General features: G+C 45.5%; 1 protein-coding gene across 1 annotated transcript in view; it reads right to left on the bottom strand.

Moving 5' to 3' along the window:
• Positions 1–18,057: 18,057 nt before the first annotated feature.
• Positions 18,058–25,110, bottom strand: part of CLINT1 (clathrin interactor 1) — a 69,671-nt gene continuing 62,618 nt past the window's right edge. Inside the window, exons 9-12 of the mRNA XM_069763498.1 lie at positions 23,072–23,152; positions 22,332–22,615; positions 21,736–21,922; positions 18,058–20,668 (exon numbers count right to left, since the gene is read on the bottom strand). Of these exons, the coding sequence (XP_069619599.1) occupies positions 20,370–20,668; positions 21,736–21,922; positions 22,332–22,615; positions 23,072–23,152 (851 nt within the window). The 3' untranslated portion in view covers positions 18,058–20,369. The remainder of the gene's footprint in view (positions 20,669–21,735; positions 21,923–22,331; positions 22,616–23,071; positions 23,153–25,110) is intronic.

The following is a 25,110-nucleotide window of genomic DNA, read 5'->3' as shown; positions in this document are numbered from 1 at the left end:
GTGGTGTCATTTAGATTTCTCTTTTGTTCATTCACGTTGCTTTTTGCTAATTGACAAAAATAAACTATTTACACCTCTATTTTTTAAAGCATTCTTATCTTGGAACAGTTTATCCACACCTGCCTAAAAACTTTTGCGTAGTACATTATACATCACAAAATTTTACTTTTACCATTCATTTCTAGGTTTAGTCTTCATTTACAGAGCCTTGAACAAATACCCAATTTTACTTTTCCACATTTGCATGTTTTATCGACAAACTTAAATGTATTTAATTGTGACGTACCAACAGAAAGTATTTGTGAAGTGTAAAGGAAATTATACATGGTTTTCTAAATATTTAGAAAATATAAATCTGAAAATTGTGACATGCATTTGTATTCAGCCCCCTATAGTCTGATGCCTCTAAATAAAATCCTGAGTGACCAATTGGCCCCAGAAGACACATAAATAGTACTGTATTTTTTGGACTATAAGACGCACCGGACCATAAGATGCACCCCAAATTTGGGGTGAAAATTGCAGAAAAAAAGATTTTTTTATAAGATGGGGGTCCATCTTATTGTCGGAATTTACAGTATCTTACCTGACAGCTGGCGGTGGCAGAGCAGGGTCACAGGAGGCATGGTGTCGGCAGAGGTGGGGTGATGCGGTACGGCATGCACCTAAGCAGGGTCCCTTCCTGCTTAGGTGGGCGACGCCACGGCCTGGTGTCCATGTGGGGGTTGCAGCAGTGGTGTGGCGACGACAGAGGTGCAGGGATAATGAGCGGTATGGCGTGAGCAGGGTCCCTTCCACAGGTGAGGTGACGCAGCGGCCCGGGATCCAATGTGAGCAGCAGAGATGGGTTAATTACCGGTTTCTCGGTGGCCATCTTCCTGAGGCCGCGCGTGCGCAGATGAAGTGCTCTGCTTCTCGGGGCTTCTGGAAAATGGCCGCGGGAGACCGCGCGTGCGCAGATGGAGATCGTGGCGGCCATTTTCCTGAAGCCGAGATCTAAATCTGCGAGATTGGCTTCAGGAAAATGGCCACCGCGATCTCCATCTGTGCAAGCGCGGCCTCCCGCGGCCATTTTCCTGAAGCCCCAGGAAGCAGAGCACTCCATCTGCGCACGCGCGGCCTCAGGAAGATGGCCGCCGCCACCGAGACACCGGTAATTAACCGGCTCTGCTGCTCACATTGGATCCCGGGCCGCTGTGTCACCTCACCTGTGGAAGGGACCCTGCTCACGCCATACCGCTCATCATCCCCGCACCTCTGTCACCGACCCCACACCACACCACTGCCGGTAAGCCTGCATTACGACTACAAGACGCACCCCCCATTTTCCTCTCATTTTTTTGGGGGAAAAAGTGTGTCTTGTAGTCTGAAAAATACGGTAAATTGAGTCCATCTGTAGGTAATTTATCCTAGGAATAACTACAGCTGTTCTGTGAAGGCCTCAGCGGTTTGTTTGAGAACATTAGGAATCAAACAACATCATGAAAACCAAGGAGCACACCGGAGAGGTCAGGGATAAAGTTGTGAAGAAGAGTAAAGCAGGGTTAGGTTATAAAACAATAGCCCAACCTCTGAACATCTCACGGAACAATCCATCATCCAAAAATGAAAGGAGTATGGCACAACTGCAAACCTACCAAGACTTGACCGTCAACCTAACTGACATCCCAAGCAAGGAGAGCACTCATTAGAGATGCAGCCAAGAGGCCCATGATCACTATGGAGGAGATGCAGAGATCCACAGCTCAGGTGGGAGAATCTGTCCACAGGACAACTATTAGGCCATGTTCACACGTTCAGTATTTAGTCATTGTAAGCCAAAATCAAGAGTGGAACAATCAGAGGAAAAGTATAATAGAGAAGTACATCATAACTTCTACATTTTTCAACCACTCCTGGTTTGGGGCTTCCTGATGCAGCGATCCGAGGTGTCACCCCAGAGGCTGCATTTTGCCGCCCCTAGACTGGATGTTGGCTGGTCTCTGAGCTGGCTGTCAGTTGGCTCAGAGAAAGTGCAGTGCACCAGCTCCCATTGATCAATTGTACTTGCGTCTTTCAGATGAGAGTACAATTGAAGCCATGACAGCCAGGTCTAAGTGATGTCAACATTGTGATCTGGTCATGTGATCATGCTGCTGACATCACTTGCTAGCGCCAAAGAGGCGCAAACAAAATTGGTGGTACATGCTCCAGTGGAGCTGAAGACATCAAAGGTTTAGTGTAACTGGGATGTTGAAGATTTAAGGACACAGTTTGGGGAGTGAGGATGGGTGTGGAAACAATAGGGGAGTGGGAGAAATTCGAGGACACAGTATGGAGAGCAAAGGGGTATGATGGGTTGCATTTATGAGTAAACAGTATGAGGTGGGGATGGGTACAGACACAGTATGATGAGCCAGGGACTTGTGCAAGCACATTATGAGGAGCAAGGTGGATATTCGTAGACAGAGAAATGGGGAGGATGGGTGCAGACACAGTATGAGGGGGAATGTATATGGACATAGTATTGGGAGTGAGGAGGGAATGGGTGCAAACTCAGTATGAGGAGTGGGGGGATGGGTGCGGACACAGTATGAGGAGCTAGGGGAGAATGTATGCAGACAGTATGAGTAGTGAGAGGGGAATGTATGTGAACACAGTAGAAGTAGCGAGGGGAGAATGTATGAGGACAAAGTATGGGGAGTGAGGGAGGGAATGGGTGCAGACTCAGTATGGTGAGATGTGTGTGGACACAGGATGAGGAGCGAGGGGGATGTATTCTGTCAGTATGAGTAGCGAGGTGGGAATGTAAGCAGATACAGTATGGGGAGCGAGGGTGATTGGATGGGTGTGGAAGCAGTATGGTGAGATGACTGATCAGGCCGTATGGAAAGCAAGGGAGTAAATATGTAACAAGACAATATGCTTAGCAGGGGGATGTGGGAGGAGACAGTATGAGGAGGGAGGGGGAAATGTGTGAAGAAACCATTGAGGGGAATATTGTGAGGCTACAGAATGATAGGAGAAAAGTGTTAGTGGGCAAAGAATAGAGACTGAGCAGTGTGAGAGGTTGTAGGGGGAACAGCATAATGGCACAGCCAGGAAAGGATTGTATGCCAAGTAGGGGGGGTGGGAGTATGATGAGAGGGCATAGTAGAGATACTGGGCCCAATAAGGGGGACACAGAATGAGCAGACAGTGTGAAGAGGGTCCCAGAATGGAAAAGAGGGCAGTGTGGAAAGCATGAACCAAAAGAGGGACAGTGTGTGGGTCATATTTTGAGCAGAGAATAAAGCGAGGGTCAATTATTTATTTAGGGGCACAGCGTAGGACAGATATTTTTTATTCAGGAACATTATAATGACACTGGATGGTGGCCCGATTCTAACGCATCGAGTATTCTAGAATATGTATGTATGTATGTATGTATGTATGTACATCGCGCTTAGCACAGCCACGTAGTATATAGCACAGCCACGTAGTATATAACACAGCCACATAGTATATTGCACAGCCACATAGTATATAGCAGCCACATAGTATATAGCACAGCCCACATAACACAGCCACGTAGTATATAGCACAGCCACATAGTATTTAGCACAGACACGTAGTATATAGCAGCCACGTAATATATAACCCAGCCCATGTAATATAGCACAGCCCATGTAATATATAGCACAGCCCACGTAATATATAGCACAGCCCACGCAGTATATAACACAGGCCATGTAGTATATAACACTGCCCACGCAGTATATAACACAGCCCACGCAGTATATAACAGCCCACGCAGTATATAACACTGCCCACGCAGTATATAACACAGCCCACGTAGTTTATAGCACAGACCACGTAACACAGACAGCCACATAGTATATAGCACAGCCATGTAGTATATAGCAGCCACGTAGTATATAGCAGCCATGTAATATATAACACAGCCCACATAATATATAGCACAGCCCACGCAGTATATAACACAGGCCATGCAGTATATAACACAGGCCACATAGTATATAGCAGTCACGTAGTATATAATACAGCCCACGTAGTATATAACACAGCCCACGTAATATATAGCACAGCCCATGCAGTATATAACACAGGCCATGTAGTATATAGCACAGCCCACATAGTATATATAACATAGCCCACATAGTATATAACACAGCCTACGTAATATATAACAGCCCACGTAATATATAGCACAGCCCATGCAGTATATAACACAGCCCACGTAGTATATAGCAGCCACGTAGTATATCACACAGCCCACGTAATATATAGCACAACCCACGTAATATATAGCACAGTCCATGCAGTATATAACACAGCCCACGTAGTATATAGCAGTGTGGGCACCATATCCGTAAAAAAAAATTAAAATAAAAAATAGTTATATACTCACCCTCCGGCGTCCAGCGAAGCTGTCCCGACGCGCGCGATTCTGTCTCCAGAATGAACCAAAAGAGGGACAGTGTGTGGGTCATATTTTGAGCAGAGAATATAGCGAGGGACAATTATTTATTTAGGGGCACAGCGTAGGACAAATATTTTTTATTCAGGAACATTATAATGACTGGATGGTGGCCCGATTCTAACGCATCGGGTATTCAAGAATATGTATGTATGTATGTATGTATGTACATCGCGCTTAGCACAGCCACGTAGTATATAGCACAGCCACGTAGTATATAACACAGCCACGTAGTATATAACACAGCCACATAGTATATAGCAGCCACATAGTATATAGCACAGCCCACGTAACACAGCCACGTAGTATATAGCACAGCCACATAGTATTTAGCACAGACACGTAGTATATAGCAGCGACGTAATATATAACCCAGCCCATGTAATATAGCACAGCCCACGTAATATATAGCACAGCCCACATAGTATATAGCAGCCACGTAGTATATAACAGAGCCCACGTAATATATAGCACAACCCACGTAATATATAGCACAGCCCATGCAGTATATAACACAGTCCACGTAGTATATAGCAGTGTGGGCACCATATCCGTTAAAAAAAATTAAAATAAAAAATAGTTATATACTCACCCTCCGGCGTCCAGCGAAGCTGTCCCGATGCGCGCGATTCTGCCTCCAGCTTCCGTTCCCAGTCATGCATTGCAAAATTACCCAGATGACTTAGCGGTCTCGCGAGACCGCTAAGTCATCTGGGTAATTTCGCAATGCATCTCTGGGAATGGAAGCTGTTATGAACTGGTGATTCAGAAACACAATGGACCTGATGGTTAAGAGCACACAAAGTGACCTGATAGTTACTAATAACATAGGACGAGCTCTGAGACGTGGGAACTCTGTTGACCGCAATCCCTAATCCTATCACACCACACTAGAGGTAGCCGTGGAGCGCTCCTGACCAGACCTAGGCACCTCGGGCACAGCCTGAGAAAATAGCTAGCCCTGAAGATAGAAAAATAAGCCTATCTTGCCTCAGAGAAATTCCCCAAAGGAAAAGGCAGCCCCCCACATATAATGACTGTGAGTAAAGATGAAAATACAAACACAGAGATGAAAATAGGTTTTAGCAAAGTGAGACCCGACTTACTGAATAGACCGAGGATAGTAAAGATAGCTTTGCGGTCAGCACAAAAACCTACAAACAACCATGCAGAGGGCACAAAAAGACCCTCCGTACCGACTAACGGCACGGAGGTGCTCCCTCTGCGTCCCAGAGCTTCCAGCAAGCAAGAAAAACCAATATAGCAAGCTGGACAGAAAAAATAGCAAAGAAAAGTAACACAAGCAGAACTTAGCTTATGCAGGGCAGACAGGCCACAAGACGATCCAGGAGAGAGCAAGACCAATACTGGAACATTGACTGGAGGCTAGGAACAAAGAACTAGGTGGAATTAAATAGAGCAGCACCTAACGACTTAACCTCGTCACCTGAGGAAGGAAACTCAGAAGCCGCAGCTCCACTCACATCCACCAGAGGAAGCTCATAGACAGAACCAGCCGAAGTACCACTCATGACCACAGGAGGGAGCTCGACCACAGAATTCACAACAGGAAGCTGCCGGCCGCATCGCGAGGAGCTGGAAAGCTGCAGAGGCGACGGAAGATAAGAATAGCATGATTTTTATTTTTAACATCATATCTTTTTACTATGCATGCATAGCCAGCATCAATAGTAAAAAGTTGGTCTGGGATGGGGCGACACACTGGCTCTGACTGGAGGGGAGTAGGCAGGGGGCACTGACTGGAGGAGAGTAGGGAGGGGCCAATTCGCGGCCAGACTAAGCCTGTCGCTGATTAGTCGCAGCCGGCAGCAACGTGGGATTTCCGTTACAGAAGTTGCAGACAGACAGACAAACAGATGGAAGTACCCCTTAGACAATTATATATATAGATTGCTATTTTTAAGGGCATTGAGTTGGAATGTGCTGCAGAAGACTGGAGAAAAAGGACATCTGGGGATGAGCTTTGGTTGGGAAAAGTCATAACTGCGCCTGGACAAGATGAAGAAAAGAAAGAGAACGACTTCAATTAGAGAAGATGTCACCTATAAGATACCTGGATGTAAACTTTTTTTTTGTGATACTAATTCTCATCAGTACTGTGGTTCCTGTATGTTCCACAGTCTGATGATGACTGATAGCAACAACTCCCAGCAACTCCTTAGCATTGCTAAAGACATACTAGAAGCTGTAGGTATAGCGATGCAAATGTATACGGGTCTGACCTGACAATACAATTGATGTACCATGTACTGATGGTGGTTCTGGTGCTGAATTCATGTACTGATGGTGATCCTGGTGATGCATTCCTGTACTGAAGGTGGTTCTTGTGATGTAGTCCAGTACTGATGAGGGTTTTGATGCGGTGTTTATGTACTGATGGTGGTTATACGGATGTATTTCTGTACTATACTGTTGATGATTCTGATGATGAATTTCCATGCTGTTGGAGGTTCTGGTGATGTATTTTTGTAGTGATGAGGGTTGTGATGCTGTGTTTCTGTACTGATAGGGGTCCTAGTGATGTATTTCTATAATGTGGTGGATTCTTGTGCTGTTATTGGATCTGATCCTGTACACATGTAATGATCCATAACTTGTAAGATTACGTGATACATGGCTGTTAATAAAGTGTTTTGCTGTCTGACAAGTTAAGAGTTACTACGCTTTTATTTATATTAAGAGCATCAAAGGGGTTGTCCAAGTTTGTGATGAGTCTGCAGTCATTCTATGTGACTACAGACTTCTGAATTCTCACAGCGCGCACTGCACGATGTCAGGATTCTCTGGTGTCAGCAGTGAGAGAGGGAGGTCACAAAACCGCAAGTAGGCAATTTGCATACATGCGGTCATAAGTCACTGCACAGAACACGTTTCGTCCAGAGTCCAGTGGCTTTACACCACTCCATCCGACGATCAGCATTGTGCTTGGTGATGTAAGGCTGCATGCAGTTGTTCAGCAATGGTGTATTGGTGGCTTCTTACAATAGGACCATGCTGGAATTCATTGAGCTATTTAGAACAAGAGATCATTTCTCCAAAGACAGTCTGAATTAATAACGAGGGGCTAAATTAATAACTTAAAATTCAATTATTTTGTCCATACAGTGTGACTTTTTCTCGATCAGGCCTTTTGCAAGGGTTATCATGCACGACATTCTGCATCAAATTTCCCTCCTGTGTCTAATTTGGATGATTTTGCTGAAAATTTTTTATGTATTTTGTCCTACAAAATTGCAGCAAATCGTCCTCATGTTTGTCGGCACTTTGCTCTTTTAATGAAGATAAGTGGTTCCCATGTCGGGGATGTTTTACCTGTGCAGCCTTCATGATTTTTTTTTTTTTTCCTTTTTTCTGAGATTATCAAATCTTCTCTACACATTGTGCTTGCAGACTAATTGGAGAGGAGCGGGAACATTACATGGCAGTACGCATATGTAAATGAACAGACTGATGCATGATTTATGGATTTAATAATGTTCTGAGAGCCCCTTACATTTTAATCACTTGCAACATCCTTTTTAATATTCAATTACTTTATTAACTAATTAGGTCACTTGCGGACAAAGGGTGATCTGTATTCCGGCTGCAGAGCAGCAACGAAGAAAAGGCCGTTAATCTCGTCTTGTCTCCTAATTAAGGAACCAGAAGAACTAAAGAAAAGGCCAAGAAAAGACTTAAGTTATTGGTTTGTGACTGTGTGGTCAGCAGCGTCTAGTGTTTGCGGTAATATCGGACATCAGACAGGAATAATCAAATCTGGCACCAATGTGTCTGAGCTCGGGAGCAAAATCAGATTGCTGATGGTTTCCATAAGAGAGCGCTCATTTGGATGCCTTTCCTCTAGGCAGGACAGCTTGGCCTGTAAAGCCCCCATACACATTAGATTAATTTTGGCAGCTCCTGCCGATATCGGCCGTCACTCTGTGTTGCAAGCTGACGGATTGTCGGGCATGTCCGATATTGGTTGGGTGAGATATCGATCGGGCATGTCTGATTTTGGTCTGGCGAGATATCAATCGAGCATGTCCAATTTCAGTTAGGTGAAACATCAATTGGGCATGGCCAATTTCAGTCGGGTGAGATATCGATCAGGCATGTCCGATTTCAGTAGGGTGAGATATCGATCAGGCATGTCCGATTTCAGTCGGGTGAGATATCGATCAGGCATGTCCGATTTCAGTAGGGTGAGATATCGATCAGGCATGTCCGATTTCAGTAGGGTGAGATATCGATCAGGCATGTCCGATTTCAGTAGGGTGAGATATCGATCAGGCATGTCCGATTTCAGTAGGGTGAGATATCGATCAGGCATGTCCGATTTCAGTTGGGTGAGATATCGATCAGGCATGTCCGATTTCAGTAGGGTGAGATATCGATCAGGCATGTTCGATTTCAGTAGGGTGAGATATCGATCAGGCATGTCCGATTTCAGTTGGGTGAGATATCGATCAGGCATGTCCAATTTCAGTCGGGTGAGATATCAATCAGGCATGTTCGATTTCAGTAGGGTGAGATATCGATCAGGCATGTCCGATTTCAGTCGGGCGAGATATCAATCAGGCATGTCCGATTTCAGTAGGGTGAGATATCGATCAGGCATGTCCGATTTCAGTCGGGTGAGATATCGATCAGGCGTGTCCGATTTCAGTCGGGTGAGATATCGATCAGGCGTGTCCGATTTCAGTCGGGCGAGATATCAATCAGGCATGTTCGATTTCAGTAGGGCGAGATATCGATCAGGCATGTCCGATTTCAGTCGGGCGAGATATCAATCAGGCATGTTCGATTTCAGTAGGGTGAGATATCGATCAGGCATGTCCGATTTCAGTAGGGTGAGATATCGATCAGGCATGTCCGATCTCAGTAGGGTGAGATATCAATCAGGCATGTCCGATTTCAGTAGGGTGAGATATCGATCAGGCATGTCCGATCTCAGTAGGGTGAGATATCGATCAGGCATGTCCGATTTCAATCAGGTGAGATATCAATCAGGCATGTCTGATTTCAGTTGGGCGAGATATTGATCGGTCATGCCTGATTTCAAGTCAGGTGAGATATCGATCAGGCATGTCTGATTTCTTTATGGCAAGATATTTAGGCATGTCCGATTTTGGTTGGGCGGGATATCGATCGGGCATGTCAGATTTTGGGCTGCTGATCACCTTAATCTGCTGGAGATAAATTGCCAGCAGAGATGTCTGCCAGTGGCTTTCTCCTAGAGAACACAGGAGCGCTCCAGTGTATAGACGAGACAGCCGTGATGGGGGTACATTGTCTTCTGCTCATGGTTAAGGGACCTTTTTGAGATGTGTACACTACCTATGGCAGGGGTGTCAAACTGCATTCCTCGAGGGCCTCAGACCATGCGTGTTTTCAAGATCTCCTTTGCATTACACAAGGAGCTGGAATCATTCTGTACAGGTGATTAAATTATCACCTGTGCAATACAAGGAAATCCTGAAAACATGACCTGTTTGCGGCCCTCGAGGAATGCAGTTTGACACCCCTGACCTATCGCATAGTGTCAATCACTACAGCTCGGCTTCCGTTCCCTTCAGTAGGAGCTGATCTGCATTTCTCAGCAGCCGCCACAACAAAGTGAACAGATCCATGCCACTGTTTCAATAAAACCAGTTTATCAGCAGGAGATGATCACGGCAGGACTAAGTGTCATGTGCCTACTAGTCAGCTGCTCTGTGTAACCCCGCCTCCAACACCGATTGATAGATAATGTCCAGTGTACACAGAAAGCCACCAATCAGTGGTGTGGGCGGGGTCATACACAGCTTAATATTCCAAGCTCTGCAGCAGAGAAAACTACGATTATATCAAAATGACGGAATGCAAAACAAGAAGTGATACATCACTGGAATCAGGGTCTCAACCGCTACATCATGCTATGCTCAGATTACATAGCAAAAACCTGCTGACAGATTCCCTTTAATTGAATCTTTGCAATACTAGACCCAGTTCGTGAACAGGGGAGAATCTATTTCCAGGGTAAAAAAATAAAAGGTTGCGGTTGCATTAAGGTTTTGCTAGAGGTTAAGTAGCCACATATAGAGGTGATATTGTCAGCTTTTAGTGTGTGCACAGCCATTGTTAGACCAAGTTACTGAACTTTTAAGTATCACAAGTGTCAGATGAGATCGGATCGGGCTCTTCCATCCTGTCCTCTCTCATCGCTTCAGCCATCCTGCAGAAGTTACTGGTATAACAGGATTGCGTGTGACAGTAACACTTCACAGCTCGCCGCCTCTCATCTTCTGCGGAGCTGATGAGCACAATTCTTCCCTTCCATCTACTGGTTTATTAATGAACTGCAGGCTCTTAAGCAGATGCATATTCATTAGCCGGCCAGCTGTTCTGTAGATCCCAGATGCCAAAGAGAGAAATGCTAACGCAAACTATTTCTTTTCTCCTGACACAGAAGTAATTGTGGTCAAATTAGAAAAAAAAAATGTTAATTGCACAGCTGGCACCTTCACCGGTAATGGGGTCTTTACCAAACAAAAGGGAAAAAATAGCAGAAGGAACTTTGAAGACATTCTGGAACTTATACGTTAAAACTTTACCTCCAATAAGTCACCTTTTTGGGAGTGTTTTTTAATTAAAAGCATGAAATTGGGCATAAAAATTTTCTAATTTCAATAAAAAACCTCATTTGCTTTCTTTAAGATCTGTGTTTCTATCTGCAGAATGAGTGAACTGAGAAGCTGTCAGTGAGCTCTGATGATAGGGGAACTGGTTACGCTTTTATCCGTAATTTTCTCAGCTCCTACAAGCTGATTTGTGCTTGCACCAGCAATAACAGGAAATCATGATGGTGCGAGCACCACACGCTGTCACGATAGTGACTGCAAACTTTTATCCCAATCATGAACAGCCCCTTTAAGGAAATGAGTTACTATGCCAAATTCAAGTGCAGGGAAAAAGTGTATGCCTGCAATGCTGATGGCTGCCATAGGGTGGCGCTATTGTTCCTAATAGTTCAAATAATTATTTTTTTATTATTTTTTTTCCCTCCTACTGCAGTTGCTTAGTCAGGCTCTCATGGTCAGAATATTTCCACTGTAATGGCTCCTGAAACCAATTTTCCATAAAAAAAAAAAATTATATATATACACATATATACACATATACACATATATACATATACACATATATACATATACATATACACATATATACATATATATATATATACAGATTTCTGGTCAGATGTCACTGCTGATGCAAAATAACCTCCAATCCAGTTCTGTCCAAATTTTGAAACAGGGCTCCTTGGAATGGAGTGACGGCAATGCCTGCACCACATTGCTACAGTCATTGTCTATGGGACTGTCAGAGAAGTGAGTGCAGTGCTTGTATGTCTCCAACAGTCCCATAGCCAATGATTGGGTGTTTCAGAACCTCGTACTCGGGATCGCTGGGGAGTTCCTATCGGTTAGATCCCTACCAATCAGAAATTGACAACTACCAGAAAGAGCACGTAACGGTAAATCTGAATAGAATATATATCTATACCATAAAGTAACCGTCATTTTCATTTTTGTTTCATAAATCAATAGTATGCATGAAAATAAGAAACTCTCTAATATATCTCCGAGAAATCTGCTTCTTTCTCCTCCTGAACGGATCATTCATTTTCATATTCAGGGGTAAAATCTGTATTCAGTGAAGATAGACTCTTCTAGGGAGGAGCTAGACGCAGACACAGACATTCTAGGGAGGAGCTAGAGGCAGACACAGACATTCTAGGGAGGAGCTAGAGGTGACACAGACATTCTAGGGAGGAGCTAGAGGCAGACACAGACATTCTAGGGAGGAGCTAGAGGCAGACACAGACATTCTAGGGAGGAGCTAGAGGCAGACACAGACATTCTAGGGAGGAGCTAGAGGCAGACACCGACATTCTCGGGAGGAGCTAGAGGCAGACCCGGGCATTCTAGGGAGGAGTGTTGTGAATTCTGTGGCAGAGCTCCCTCCTGTGGTCACAAGTGGTATTTCGGCTGATTCTCTCTATGAGCTTCCGTTGGTGGAGGAGAGTGGTACTGCGGCTTCTGAGTTTCCTTCCTCAGGTGATGTGGTGAAGTCGTTAGGTGCTGCTCTATTTAACTCCACCTAGTGCTTTGATCCTGGCCTCCAGTCAATGTTCTAGTATTGGACTTGCTTCCTCCTGGATCGTTCCTGTGGCCTGCTGCTCTGCATAGCTAAGTTGCTCTTGTGTTATTTTTGTTTGCTGTTTTTTTCTGTCCAGCTTGTTTATTTGGTTTTTCTTGCTTGCTGGAAGCTCTGATTGTATACTTGGATGATATTTTGATCTTCTCGGATGATTGGGAGTCTCATGTGAAGCAGGTCAGAACGGTGTTTCAGGTCCTGCGTGCTAATTCTTTGTTTGTGAAGGGATCAAAGTGTCTCTTTGGTGTTCAGAAGGTTTCATTTTTGGGGTTCATTTTTTCCCCTTCTACTATCGAGATGGACCCTGTTAAGGTCCAAGCCATCCATGATTGGACTCAGCCGACATCTCTGAAAAGTCTGCAAAAGTTCCTGGGCTTTGCTAATTTTTATCGTCGCTTCATCTGCAATTTTTCTAGTATTGCTAAACCATTGACCGATTTGACCAAGAAGGGTGCTGATGTGGTCAATTGGTCTTCTGCTGCTGTGGAAGCTTTTCAAGAGTTGAAGCGTCGGTTTTCTTCTGCCCCTGTGTTGTGTCAACCAGATGTTTCGCTTCCATTCCAGGTCGAGGTTGATGCTTCTGAGATTGGAGCATTGGCTGTTTTGTCGCAGAGAAGTTCTGATTGCTCGGTGATGAAACCATGCGCCTTCTTTTCGAGGAAGTTTTCGCCTGCTGAGCGAAATTATGATGTTGGCAATCGAGAGTTGCTGGCCATGAAGTGGGCATTCGAGGAGTGGCATCATTGGCTTGAAGGAGCTAAGCATCGTGTGGTGGTCTTGACTGATCATAAGAACTTGACTTATCTCGAGTCTGCCAAGCGGTTGAATCCTAGACAGGCTCGTTGGTCGCTGTTTTTTGCCCGTTTTGACTTTGTGGTTTCGTACCTTCCGGGCTCTAAAAATGTGAAGGCAGATGCCCTGTCAAGGAGTTTTGTGCCCGACTCTCCGGGTTTATCTGAGCAGACGGGTATTCTCAAAGAGGGAGTAATTGTGTCTGCCATCTCCCCTGATTTGCGGCGGGTGCTGCAAAAATTTCAGGCTAATAAACCTGATCGTTGCCCAGCGGAGGAACTGTTTGTCCCTGATAGGTGGACTAATAAAGTTATCTCTGAGGTTCATTGTTCGGTGTTGGCTGGTCATCCTGGAATCTTTGGTACCAGAGAGTTAGTGGCTAGATCCTTTTGGTGGCCATCTCTGTCGCGGGATGTGCGTTCTTTTGTGCAGTCCTGTGGGATTTGTGCTCGGGCTAAGCCCTGCTGTTCTCGTGCCAGTGGGTTGCTTTTGCCCTTGCCGGTCCCGAAGAGGCCTTATCTCTATGGATTTTATTTCAGATCTTCCCGTCTCTCAAAAGATGTCAGTCATTTGGGTGGTTTGTGATCGCTTCTCTAAGATGGTCCATTTGGTACCCTTGTCCAAATTACCCTCCTCCTCTGATTTGGTGCCATTGTTCTTCCAGCATGTGGTTCGTTTACATGGCATTCCAGAGAATATCGTGGTTCCCAGTTTGTTTAGAGGTTTTGGCGAGCCTTTTGTGGTAGGATGGGCATTGACTTGTCTTTTTCCTCGGCTTTCCATCCTCAGACTAATGGCCAGACCGAACGAACCAATCAGACCTTGGAAACATATCTGAGATGCTTTGTTTCTGCTGATCAGGATGACTGGGTGTCCTTTTTGCCTTTGGCTGAGTTCGCCCTTAATAATCGGGCCAGCTCGGCTACCTTGGTTTCGCCGTTTTTCTGCAACTCTGGGTTCCATCCTCGTTTCTCTTCAGGGCAGGTTGAGTCTTCGGACTGTCCTGGTGTGGATACGGTGGTGGACAGGTTGCAGCAGATTTGGACTCATGTGGTGGACAATTTGACCTTGTCCCAGGAGAAGGCTCAACGTTTCGCTAATCGCAGACGCTGTGTGGGTCCCCGACTTCGTGTTGGGGATTTGGTTTGGTTGTCTTCTCGTCATATTCCTATGAAGGTTTCCTCTCCTAAGTTTAAACCTCGTTTCATTGGTCCGTATAGGATTTCTGAGGTTCTTAATCTTGTGTCTTTTCGTTTGACCCTTCCAGATTCTTTTTCCATCCATAACGTATTCCATAGGTCATTGTTGCGGAGATACGTGGCACCTATGGTTCCATCTGTTGATCCTCCTGCCCCGGTTTTGGTGGAGAGGAGTTGGAGTATATTGTGGAGAAGATTTTGGATTCTCATGTTTCAAGACGGAAACTCCAGTATCTGGTTAAGTGGAAGGGTTATGCTCAGGAAGATAATCCCTGGGTCTTTGCCTCTGATGTCCATGCTCCCGATCTTGTTCGTGCCTTTCATATGGCTCATCCTGGTCGTCCTGGGGGCTCTGGTGAGGGTTCGGTGACCCCTCAAGGGGGGGGTACTGTTGTGAATTCTGTGGCAGAGCTCCCTCCTGTGGTCACAAGTGGTACTTCGGCTGATTCTCTCTATGAGCTTCCGTTGGTGGAGGAGAGTGGTACTGCGGCTTCTGAGTTTCCTTCCTCAGGTGATGTGGTGAAGTCGTTAGGTGCTGCTTAATTTAACTCCACCTAGTGCTTTGATCCTGGCTTCCAGTCAATGTTCTAGTATTGGACTTGCTTCCTCCTGGATCGTTCCTGTGGCCTGCTGCTCTGCATAGCTAAGTTGCTCTTGTGTTATTTTTGTTTGCTGTTTTTTCTGTCCAGCTTGTTTATTTGGTTTTTCTCTTCTTGCTGGACGCTCTGGGACGCAGAGGGTGTACCTCCGTGCCGTTAGTTGGTACGGAGGGTCTTTTTGCCCCCTTTGCGTGGTTGTTTGTAGGGTTTTGTGTTGACCGCAAAGTTACCTTTCCTATCCTCGCTCTGTTCAGAAAGTCGGGCCTCACTTTGCTAAATCTATTTCATCTCTACGTTTGTCTTTTCATCTTAACTCACAGCCATTATATGTGGGGGGCTGCCTTTTCCTTTGGGGTATTTCTCTGAGGCAAGGTAGGCTTATTTTCTATCTTCAGGCTAGCTAGTTTCTCAGGCTGTGCCGAGTTGCATAGGGAGCGTTAGGTGCAATCCACAGCTGCCTCTAGTGTGGTTGGAGAGGATTAGGGATTGCGGTCAGCAGAGTTCCCACGTCTCAGAGCTCGTTCTATGTTTTTGGGTTATTGTCAGATCACTGTATGTGCTCTGACTTCTATGTCCATTGTGGTACTGAATTACCAGCCATAACAGAGGAGCTAGAGGCAGACATTCTAGGGAGGAGCTAGAGGCAGACACAGACATTCTAGGGAGGAGCTAGAGGCAGACACAGACATACTAGGGAAGAGCTAGAGGCAGACACAGACATTCTAGGGAGTAGCTAGAGGCAGACAGACATTCTAGGGAGGAGCTAGAGGCAGACACAGACATTCTAGGGAGGAGCTAGAGGCAGACAGACATTCTAGGGAGGAGCTAGAGGCAGACAGATTCTAGGGAGAAGCTAGAGGCAGACAGACATTCTAGGGAGAAGCTAGAGGCAGACAGACATTCTAGGGAGAAGCTAGAGGCAGACAGACATTCTAGGGAGGAGCTAGAGGCAGACAGACATTCTAGGGAGGAGCTAGAGGCAGACAGACATTCTAGGGAGGAGCTAGAGGCAGACAGACATTCTAGGGAGGAGCTAGAGGCAGACAGACATTCTAGGGAGGAGCTAGAGGCAGACAGACATTCTAGGGAGGAGCCTGAGGCAGACATTCTAGGGAGGAGCTAGATGCAGGCACATACATTCTAGGGAGGAGCTAGAGGCCGGCACAGATATTCTAGGGAGGAGCTAGAGGCAGACAGACATTCTAGGGAGAAGCTAGAGGCAGACAGACATTCTAGGGAGGAGCTAGAGGCAGACACAGACATTGTAGGGAGAAGCTAGAGGCAGACAGACATTCTAGGGAGGAGCTAGAGGCAGACAGACATTCTAGGGAGGAGCCAGAGGCAGACATTCTAGGGAGGAGCTAGATGCAGGCACATACATTCTAGGGAGGAGCTAGAGGCCGGCACAGATATTCTAGGGAGGAGCTAGAGGCCGACCGACATTCTGCTGCAAGTTCTCCTGAAATGACAGTTACAGATCTCCATAGAACCTTATGAGCGCCAACTGTCTTCTATCGCTATAATGGGAAATTCTGTAGTCATTGTGTGAAAGAGAATGGCTAATGAAATCAATTAACCTTACATAAGCTAGTTGAGATGTGGCGTGGCAAGATGGCATCTGCATCCTGGAACAACACCCTGGAAGAAATTCTTGGAATGTGAAGTAGATAACACTGAAGACAATATATGGAACGGACCTAACATGGACCAATCACAGACTGACATGATAGTTACTCAAGCGTTGTGCGACGCCCTCTTTTTGCCTGTTACATGATCTTTTGTCTGTACTAATAAAAATCAGTTGTGTGCCAGCTTTTGCTGAGAGAGGAGCATACATCTGACTTCTGTGTCCGATATAATTCCTCTATGCATGCACTTGGCTCATATTTATTAGGTCAGGGACAGGCAATCGTTGAGATCTCACCCCCACAACTGAAGAAAGATTTTACCCCTTAATAGAGAATTTTGATAACGAATGATCAGTCCAGGAGGAGAAAGAAGAAATTTCCTCTTACAATATATATTACAGATTTTCTTTTTTTCGAGTGCACTACTGATTTATGGCCATGTTCATAATGGTCCACTACAATAGGCGTGTGAGCACCAGAACTGGACCTTCTGGCAATGGAAGAACATGATCTGGTCTGACAAATGACATTGTCCATTACATCATGTGCACGACCAGATGCACCATGCGAAATAACAAGCTGGTGGCGGCAGGGCGGTGGGGCAATGTACTGGGGAGTGACCATAGATTCTGGCATTTATATGGATGTGACCGTAACTAGTTACCGTAACATTGTGCAGACCAAGTAGCTTTATAGATATAGTTCTTTTGATGAAACCTGACCGGCAATACAGGGCTAGCCTCTCATTTACATGACATTGCCCCCCATACACCAGACCTCCCCCGCACGGCGGCTCAGACACGTTCTAGGTGAGTGCCGCAGCCGTTGATATAACAACACATGAAAGCTCCTATTCTTTGAAACCAATTTAACCAGGGTGAATTGTTGAAAGATTAAAACCCACAGCGTGCTAATTACCCCCGCTCCTCATCTCTTATTCAGGCCGTGAATCATGTTCCATCACCATTAGCTGCAGCCCATGAATTTTGGTCTAATTAGTAGGGCTGGAGATTAAGCGTCGTATGGTCCTGGCACCCCCTGCGCCCGTCAGCACGGAGATGTCATTAAACAATCTTAAATTATTTATGAAAATTACTTTGCCCAAAATTGTAATTATTTCCTCTCTGTGTGAATGCCGGTGCGAAACGGCGGAAGGAATGAAGCAGGCAGAAAAGAGCCCGGGTCGGAAGGTTTAATGGTGGAAAACATCTGGACCGCTACCGAGACAGGTACGTGATCAATGCCTAAAAACACGGGGGTAAGGGACAATGGGGGAAACAGTTGGTTTGACACGCTCGGTGAAGTTTACCTCGCACTCCCCCCCCCCACCACCACCTGATGACATCTTGTATCATCTCAATAAAAATCAAAAAGATTTATTTAAAAAAAAAAATCAGATTTAATTTTTTTGGTTTTTTTTTTTTTTATACATATTTATTTCAAGCCAATAAATCTAAACGGCAGCGAGAGCTCACCTCATGTAATAATATAGATCTGTATTAATTCCATAACTGATTCCCAGCACCGCCCCGCTGCCTAATGTACAGGGGGAGAGAAGCGAAGGAGGGAAACAAAAACAAAAAAACTTTTTTTTTTTTTTTTTATAAAATCTAAAATCATGTTAAGCTTTGTAGAGGAGGACAGCAGCCAAGAGACGGGTCTGTATGGGACACTACATTTCCCGGACAGTCATGGCGCAGGGACCTGGGCTAATCTGAGACTAACTAAAATTTAAAGGGATTGTTCACTTTTATTTTTTAAAGAAGGGCCCCCAAAATTACTGCTGTGATCCTGTTCCGTTTCTCTGCAGCGCCACCACAGGTGACTTGCAGTACTTCAGCGTTCCAGGTAAAATCACTGCTCTGGCTATTGAATAGGGGTGAGGCCACATTGTATTAAAATGGTATTCCAACATGTAGTAGGTTTAATAATATTAGTAAATATCTTCAATTAGAAACATAGTGTAGTTCTTCTGATTTGCTATATCGCTTACCCCATGTGCAGGGCATTGCAGAAGCTTAGGTATCCATGGTTATGACCACTGTCACTATATGAATGGTAGTAACCATGGATACCTGAGCTACTGCAATGCCCTGCACATGGGGTAAGCGACATATAGTTCTTCTGATAAGCTATGTCACTTACCCCATGTGCAGGGCATTGCAGTAGCTCAGGTATCCATGGTTACTACCATTCATATAGTGACAGTGGTCATAACCATGGATACCTAAGCTTATGCAATGCCCTGCACATGGGGTAAGCGACATAGCTTATCAGAAGAACTATACTACATTTCGAATTGGAGGCATTTGCTATTATTATACCTCCTACTACATATTGGGATAGGATCTCGGAGATGGAAATACTCCTTTTAACTCCGTATTCCCCAATTTAGTATTTAAAAAGCGTGTGTTCTATGTGAGACAATCCCTTTAATCGCTGTACAATGGAAACTTATGCAACTCTCTAACATACTCTGTGTTTTGTCTCCATACAGTGTAAGATCTCTGCTTGCTGCCAGCGAACGCCAGACTGATCATGTATTACACGTGTATCAGAACGGCGCGAGATCAGCGCAGCTTTCGAGCTACAGGCTGTTAGTAATGGCCACTTCCATTCTCTGACAGCAAGCAGAGATCTTTAAACTTTACACTTGCACCGATTTTTCCATAGGGCGTGAATGAGATTTTTTTTTTTGATAGATGAAAGATTTCCAGAGCAAATCTGCGTCGTGTGTACATGACCTTAAAACTTGTCAAAGGGGCTTTATGATGTAGGGGTGCAAAAAAACAAAACAAAACGGCACTGTAGCCCGAAGAGGAGCAGAGCTAAAAGGGTCTTTTTTTTGGGCTGATGCCACCTAGTAGAGGGCAATGTTATCTTGGGTAGATCAAGGCAGAAGTGATGGACTGAGAAAAGGGGAATGGAAAAGCAATGCTTACCCATACAACTCCATGCAATGTCTCCAAGCCTACATGCATAGGGGTCCCTGTAAAGGACAAAATCCTGGTCCCAGCTGTACACCCTATGGTGGGGGATTTAGGTCCTAGCAGCATGGGTCTAAAATTGCAGGACGTACGTTCTTAGAAGCAGCAAAAAAAAAATAAATAAAAAAAATTATGTAACCCAACCCAATCCAAGTCATTCGGAAACCTAAAAATGAGAGCGAGGGGATGAAGGGGGAAATGAAGGCGAACTGTCACGTACCCTGATGGCAGACATTATATACCCGCTTAAACCTGTCCGGTACATAAAGGCAACAGCGCTCACTACAGAGCCGTGTCTCCGCACCGTCCCCAGTCCCCCCTCTACAAACAGCTCGTCTGGAAGTCCATTTTGATTAATTTATAAAAAGATATTAATTTTCACGAAGGAGAAGACTTCTCCCGCTCCTCCATCTTCTTCGTCAACGTTGTGTGTGCAGTTGAAAAAAAAAAAAAATCCTTCAAAATTTCCCCAAGATCTGTGTGGGATCGGCCGGATAAAGCTTTTATTTGCTGAAGTTGGCAAAGTTTGCAAAGGCATCTTGTTTAGGTGGCATTGCTCCAGGGGCTAAGCCCATAGGCATTCCCATAGTGGCGGGCATGCCCATAACCCCTTGGTTCATCATTGGAGGGATTCCTGACATGCCCATTGTGCCAGTCATCATGTTAGGGATGCCCATGCCTCCTGGCATGGGGCCAGGCATAATGGGGCTGGTCTGAGGTCTGATGGGCATCATGCCTGGGGTCCCGCCGATGTTCATATTTACGAAGCTCTGCGGCAACATCCCGATAGGCGGCTGCATATCTGCGGAATAAGAAGAGAGGTCAGCATTCACGGTGCTGGGAAACTATTCTCCAGGTCTGTAGGATCACGGCGATACCAAACATGCATCGGCTTGGGCTTTTTTTAAAAATTTTATTATTTATATTATTATTTTAATAAAATTTTGGACTTTGTAAAGTTAATTTTTTTTTTTACTCAACCGTTAATTTATCCATCAAAGTAAGTAAGAGGGTGTACTGTTTCCATGGCGAGCCGCATTTTTTATTAGGACAAGTTTGGGGTACATACGATATGTTGATTGCTTTTTATTACATTTTTTGGCGAGTGGGGGGGGGGGTCCAAGTAAAAAAAAAAAAGAAAAGGCAATTATGGAGCCTTGATTTTTTTTTAAATTTTCTTTACAATATATTTATTTATTTTTATATACAGAATATGTTGAGTTTTTATTTTGGGGGTGTGATTCAAGCTTTTTCATTTCACTTTTTACTGTATTTAACAGTCCCCTTTAGGGACTTGAAGCTGCGATCAGCCGATCGCTTGGGCGATACGTAGCAGGGTATCAGCTCTGCTAGTTAAAGAGAAAACCACAATCTCCTATGAACGTCAGCTAAACGCTGGCTTTTAGAGGTGGATCTTAATGACTGGCATGGGGTCTTCAGCAGAACCCATCGATGCCCTGCGATCACGTCACAGGCACCGATGGGAACGTGGAATGGCGTGCCCCCGTCGGTGCATGTTAAGTGATGCTGTCAGAGATTGACTAAGGGATTTAACAGACTAGAGACACATGATGGCTGATTAAATCAGCCGTCAAGTGCGGGGAAAGATGCGGGGCTTGGCTTGAGTCCACGTCAAAGCCAGGGGACTCTACAGATAACCTAAATTTACATCGTGAAGTGGTGGTTAAAGGGTATTCCCATGTTGGACAGTTTATGGCATATCCATAGGGTCTCTCATAAATGTCTGATAGCTGCATGTGACAAGCTTTTATTACCGACATTCAGTGTGCCCCCCCATGTCGTAGACAGTCTAAACCCTCTCGTGTGTGTAAGGACCCTGCGGACAACTCCCAAGATCTCCGCACTTACTTTGCTGCTGCATCATGGCGTTTAAGGAGGGTTGGGATGGTTTGCAGGGCTGCATGCCTGGCATGAGACTGTCCAGGGAGATGTTGACGCTGGGGTCAGACCAGGTGGATGGGAGCGATTTTCCTGGGATCTTCATGTCCGTTCCATGTGCGGGCATTGTGTTTTGCTTCTGAAGACTCTGTAGCGGCTGAGAAACAGTAACAGTTTTATCGAGGATGTCCTCGATGCATTAAGACTAGTGATGAGTGAATATACTCGTTACTTGAGATTTCTCGGGCACGCTCGGGGGTCCTCCGAGTATTTTTTTATTGCTCGGAGATTTAGTTTTTCTTGCCGCAGCTGAATGATTTACATCTGTTAGCCAGCATAAGTACATGTGGGGGTTGCTCGGTTGGTAGGGAATCCCCACATGTACTTATGCTGGCTAACAGATGTAGATCATTCAGCTGCGGCGCTAAAAACTAAACTCCGAGCACTAAAAAATACTCCCCCGAGCGTGCCCGAGAAATCTCAAGTAACGAGTATATTCGCTCATCACTAATTAAGACTCAGAAAAACTGCCCTCCCAGCATGGTGAAACATGGAGCGTGGCCTACCTGAGACCTAGACATGGGAAGCGTCACTCCTAATGAAGTGGTGCTCATCATGGACAGGTTCATGCTCTGGGACGTGCTCATGGTGGCGTGTGTAGCCCCCATAAGGTCAAAGAGGTCTGCCGTGTTGGAGGCCGCAGGGGTGGGATGCGGATGGGAAGCAACAAACATATCTGTGTTCTGTTGGGAGACTGCAAACAAATCAGACGCCGGCACCGGTGGGGCTGCTGCTGGCTGATTGAAGGCACCCCAGTCTCCGAAGTCTCCATTACCAGTTGCTGTCGAGCCTGGAAAAAAAGAAAGAAAATAAATTTATACAGAAATAATCTAAAATGTTGATTCGCTTTGCAAACACATGGCCAAACTTATCTTAATTCGGATTTCCAGTTATGGGTTAAGAGCTGCATTTACAATTCTGCAGAGCTGAAATCGTCCAACATTCCCTGGACTTTATTTGGCGATTTGCATTCTGTAAAATGTCATTTTTAACATCAGGAACTTTACAATAAATCGGATGTAGGAAAAGACAAGCTGTCCCACTGCATTATTGGATTATTCCAATAGCAGCAGAATTATGAATTCAGCTCTGGGGTAGAATACAGGTTGTAACTCAAGATCAAGGTTATGCTGGGATACAAGTCTCTGCTAGAAATTTGTGCAAGCAGCTTGTCCCGCTCTCCCCACTAAAATATGGGGAGAAAGTGATTTTTGATTGGCCATTTTTTTCTTGTGTATGTCTTTACCTTGTGCTGCTGGGAAGATGGAAGACTGAGCAGCCGATGAATTAAAATCTGCAAAACCGCCAAAAGGATCTGATGTGGAGCCTATACGAAAAATAAATAAAAACATGTAAAAAAAAAAAAAACCCAAAACAAACCAGTAGATGTGCACGAAGTTTTGTAGATTTTTATGATCAGCACCGCTATAAATATCCTGCAGGAGCGGCATTAGATGACGCCTGGTATGGAGGGCAGAGACCGGAGCAGCGTGCCGCGGGAACGAGGGGGAATGAGTAGTGTGCAGTTACTTGTTTTATGTCATTCACTTGTGGGGGGAATATGTGGGGCCACCATTATGTGTTAGGAGACTGAGATCATATTGTGGGGTGCATAATTCTGTTATAGGGAGCTGTACGAGTCCATAATCTTGGGGTCATCATTCTGTGATGGGAGTGGCTGTGGGGTGGGTCATACTGTGTGGGGGCCATCATACTGTGTTGTGGGCTGTAAGGGATCATATGGAAGGGATCAATATTCTGTGTCTGGGGACTGTGGGGCCATCATACTGTGCATTGCATATGGGGTTGTGGGGGCCATCATACTGTGCATAGAGAGTTCTAGGGGCCATCATACTATGTATAGGGGGTTGTGGGGGCCATTATACTATGTATAGGGTGTTCTGGGGGCCATCATACTATGTATAGGGTGTTCTGGGGGCCATCATACTGTGCATAGGGGGTTGTGGGGGCCATCATACTATGTATAGGGTGTTCTGGGGGCCATCATACTGTGCATAGGGGGTTGTGGGGGCCATCATACTGTGTATAGGGGGTTCTAGGGGCCATCATACTGTGCATAGGGTGTTCTAGGGGCCATCATACTGTGTATAGGGAGTGAGGGGGGCCATCATACTGTGGGGGCCATCATACTGTGCATAGGGTGTTCTAGGGGCCATCAAACTGTGTGTAGGGGGTTGTGGGGGCCATCATACTATGTATAGGGAGTGAGGGGGGCCATCATACTGTGGGGGCCATCATACTGTGTATAGAGTGTTCTGGGGGCCATCATACTGTGTATAGGGCGGTGTGGGGCCATCATACTGTGTGTATAGGGCGTTGTGGGGGCCATCATACTGTGTATAGGGCGTTGTGGGGGCCATCATACTGTGTATAGGGTGTTGTGGGGGCCATCATACTGTGTATAGGGGGTTGTGGGGGCCATCATACTGTGTATAGGGGGTTATTGGGGCCATCATACTGTGTATAAGGGGTTGTGGGGGCCATCATACTGTGCATAGGGGGTTGTGGGGGCCATCATACTGTGCATAGGGGGTTGTGGGGGCCATCATACTGTGCATAGGGGGTTGTGGGGGCCATCATACTGTGCATAGGGGGTTGTGGGGGCCATCATACTGTGTATAGGGGGTTGTGGGAGCCATCATACTGTGTATAGGGGGTTGTGGGAGCCATCATACTGTGTATAGGGGGTTGTGGGAGCCATCATACTGTTTGAAGGTATGGGGATCATACTGTGAAGGTCATGAGTCTGTATATAAGGAGCTGAAGTGAAATAAATGGCGTTATTCTAATAATAATACTGTGTGGGTGTCATCAATCTCTAGGTGGGGTCATACTGTGTGAACAATCATAATTTATTATGACTCCCACAAAGTGTCTGGCATCATACTTCTATTTTGGAGAAGGCTTCATACTTTGTGTCGGTTGTGGGGGCCATCATACTGTGTGTAGCAGGTTGTGGGGGGTCATCATACTGTGCATAGGGGGTTGTGGGGGCCATCATACTGTGTGTAGCAGGTTGTGGTGGGTCATCATACTGTGCATAGGGGGTTGTGGGGGCCATCATACGGTGTGTAGTGGAGGCTATCAAACTGTGTGTAGCGGGTTGTGGGGGTCATCATACTGTGTATAGGCATCATACTTCTATTTTGGGGGAGGCTTCATACTTTGTGCCGGCTGTGGGGGCCATCATACTGTGTGTAGCGGGTTGAGGGGGTCATCATACTGTGCATAGGGGGTTGTGGGGGCCATCATACGGTGTGTAGT

Source organism: Ranitomeya imitator, chromosome 4 (genome assembly GCF_032444005.1).
Source record: "Ranitomeya imitator isolate aRanImi1 chromosome 4, aRanImi1.pri, whole genome shotgun sequence".
Taxonomy (NCBI): Eukaryota; Metazoa; Chordata; class Amphibia; order Anura; family Dendrobatidae; genus Ranitomeya; species Ranitomeya imitator.
This window is presented reverse-complemented; position numbering and strand designations above follow the sequence as displayed.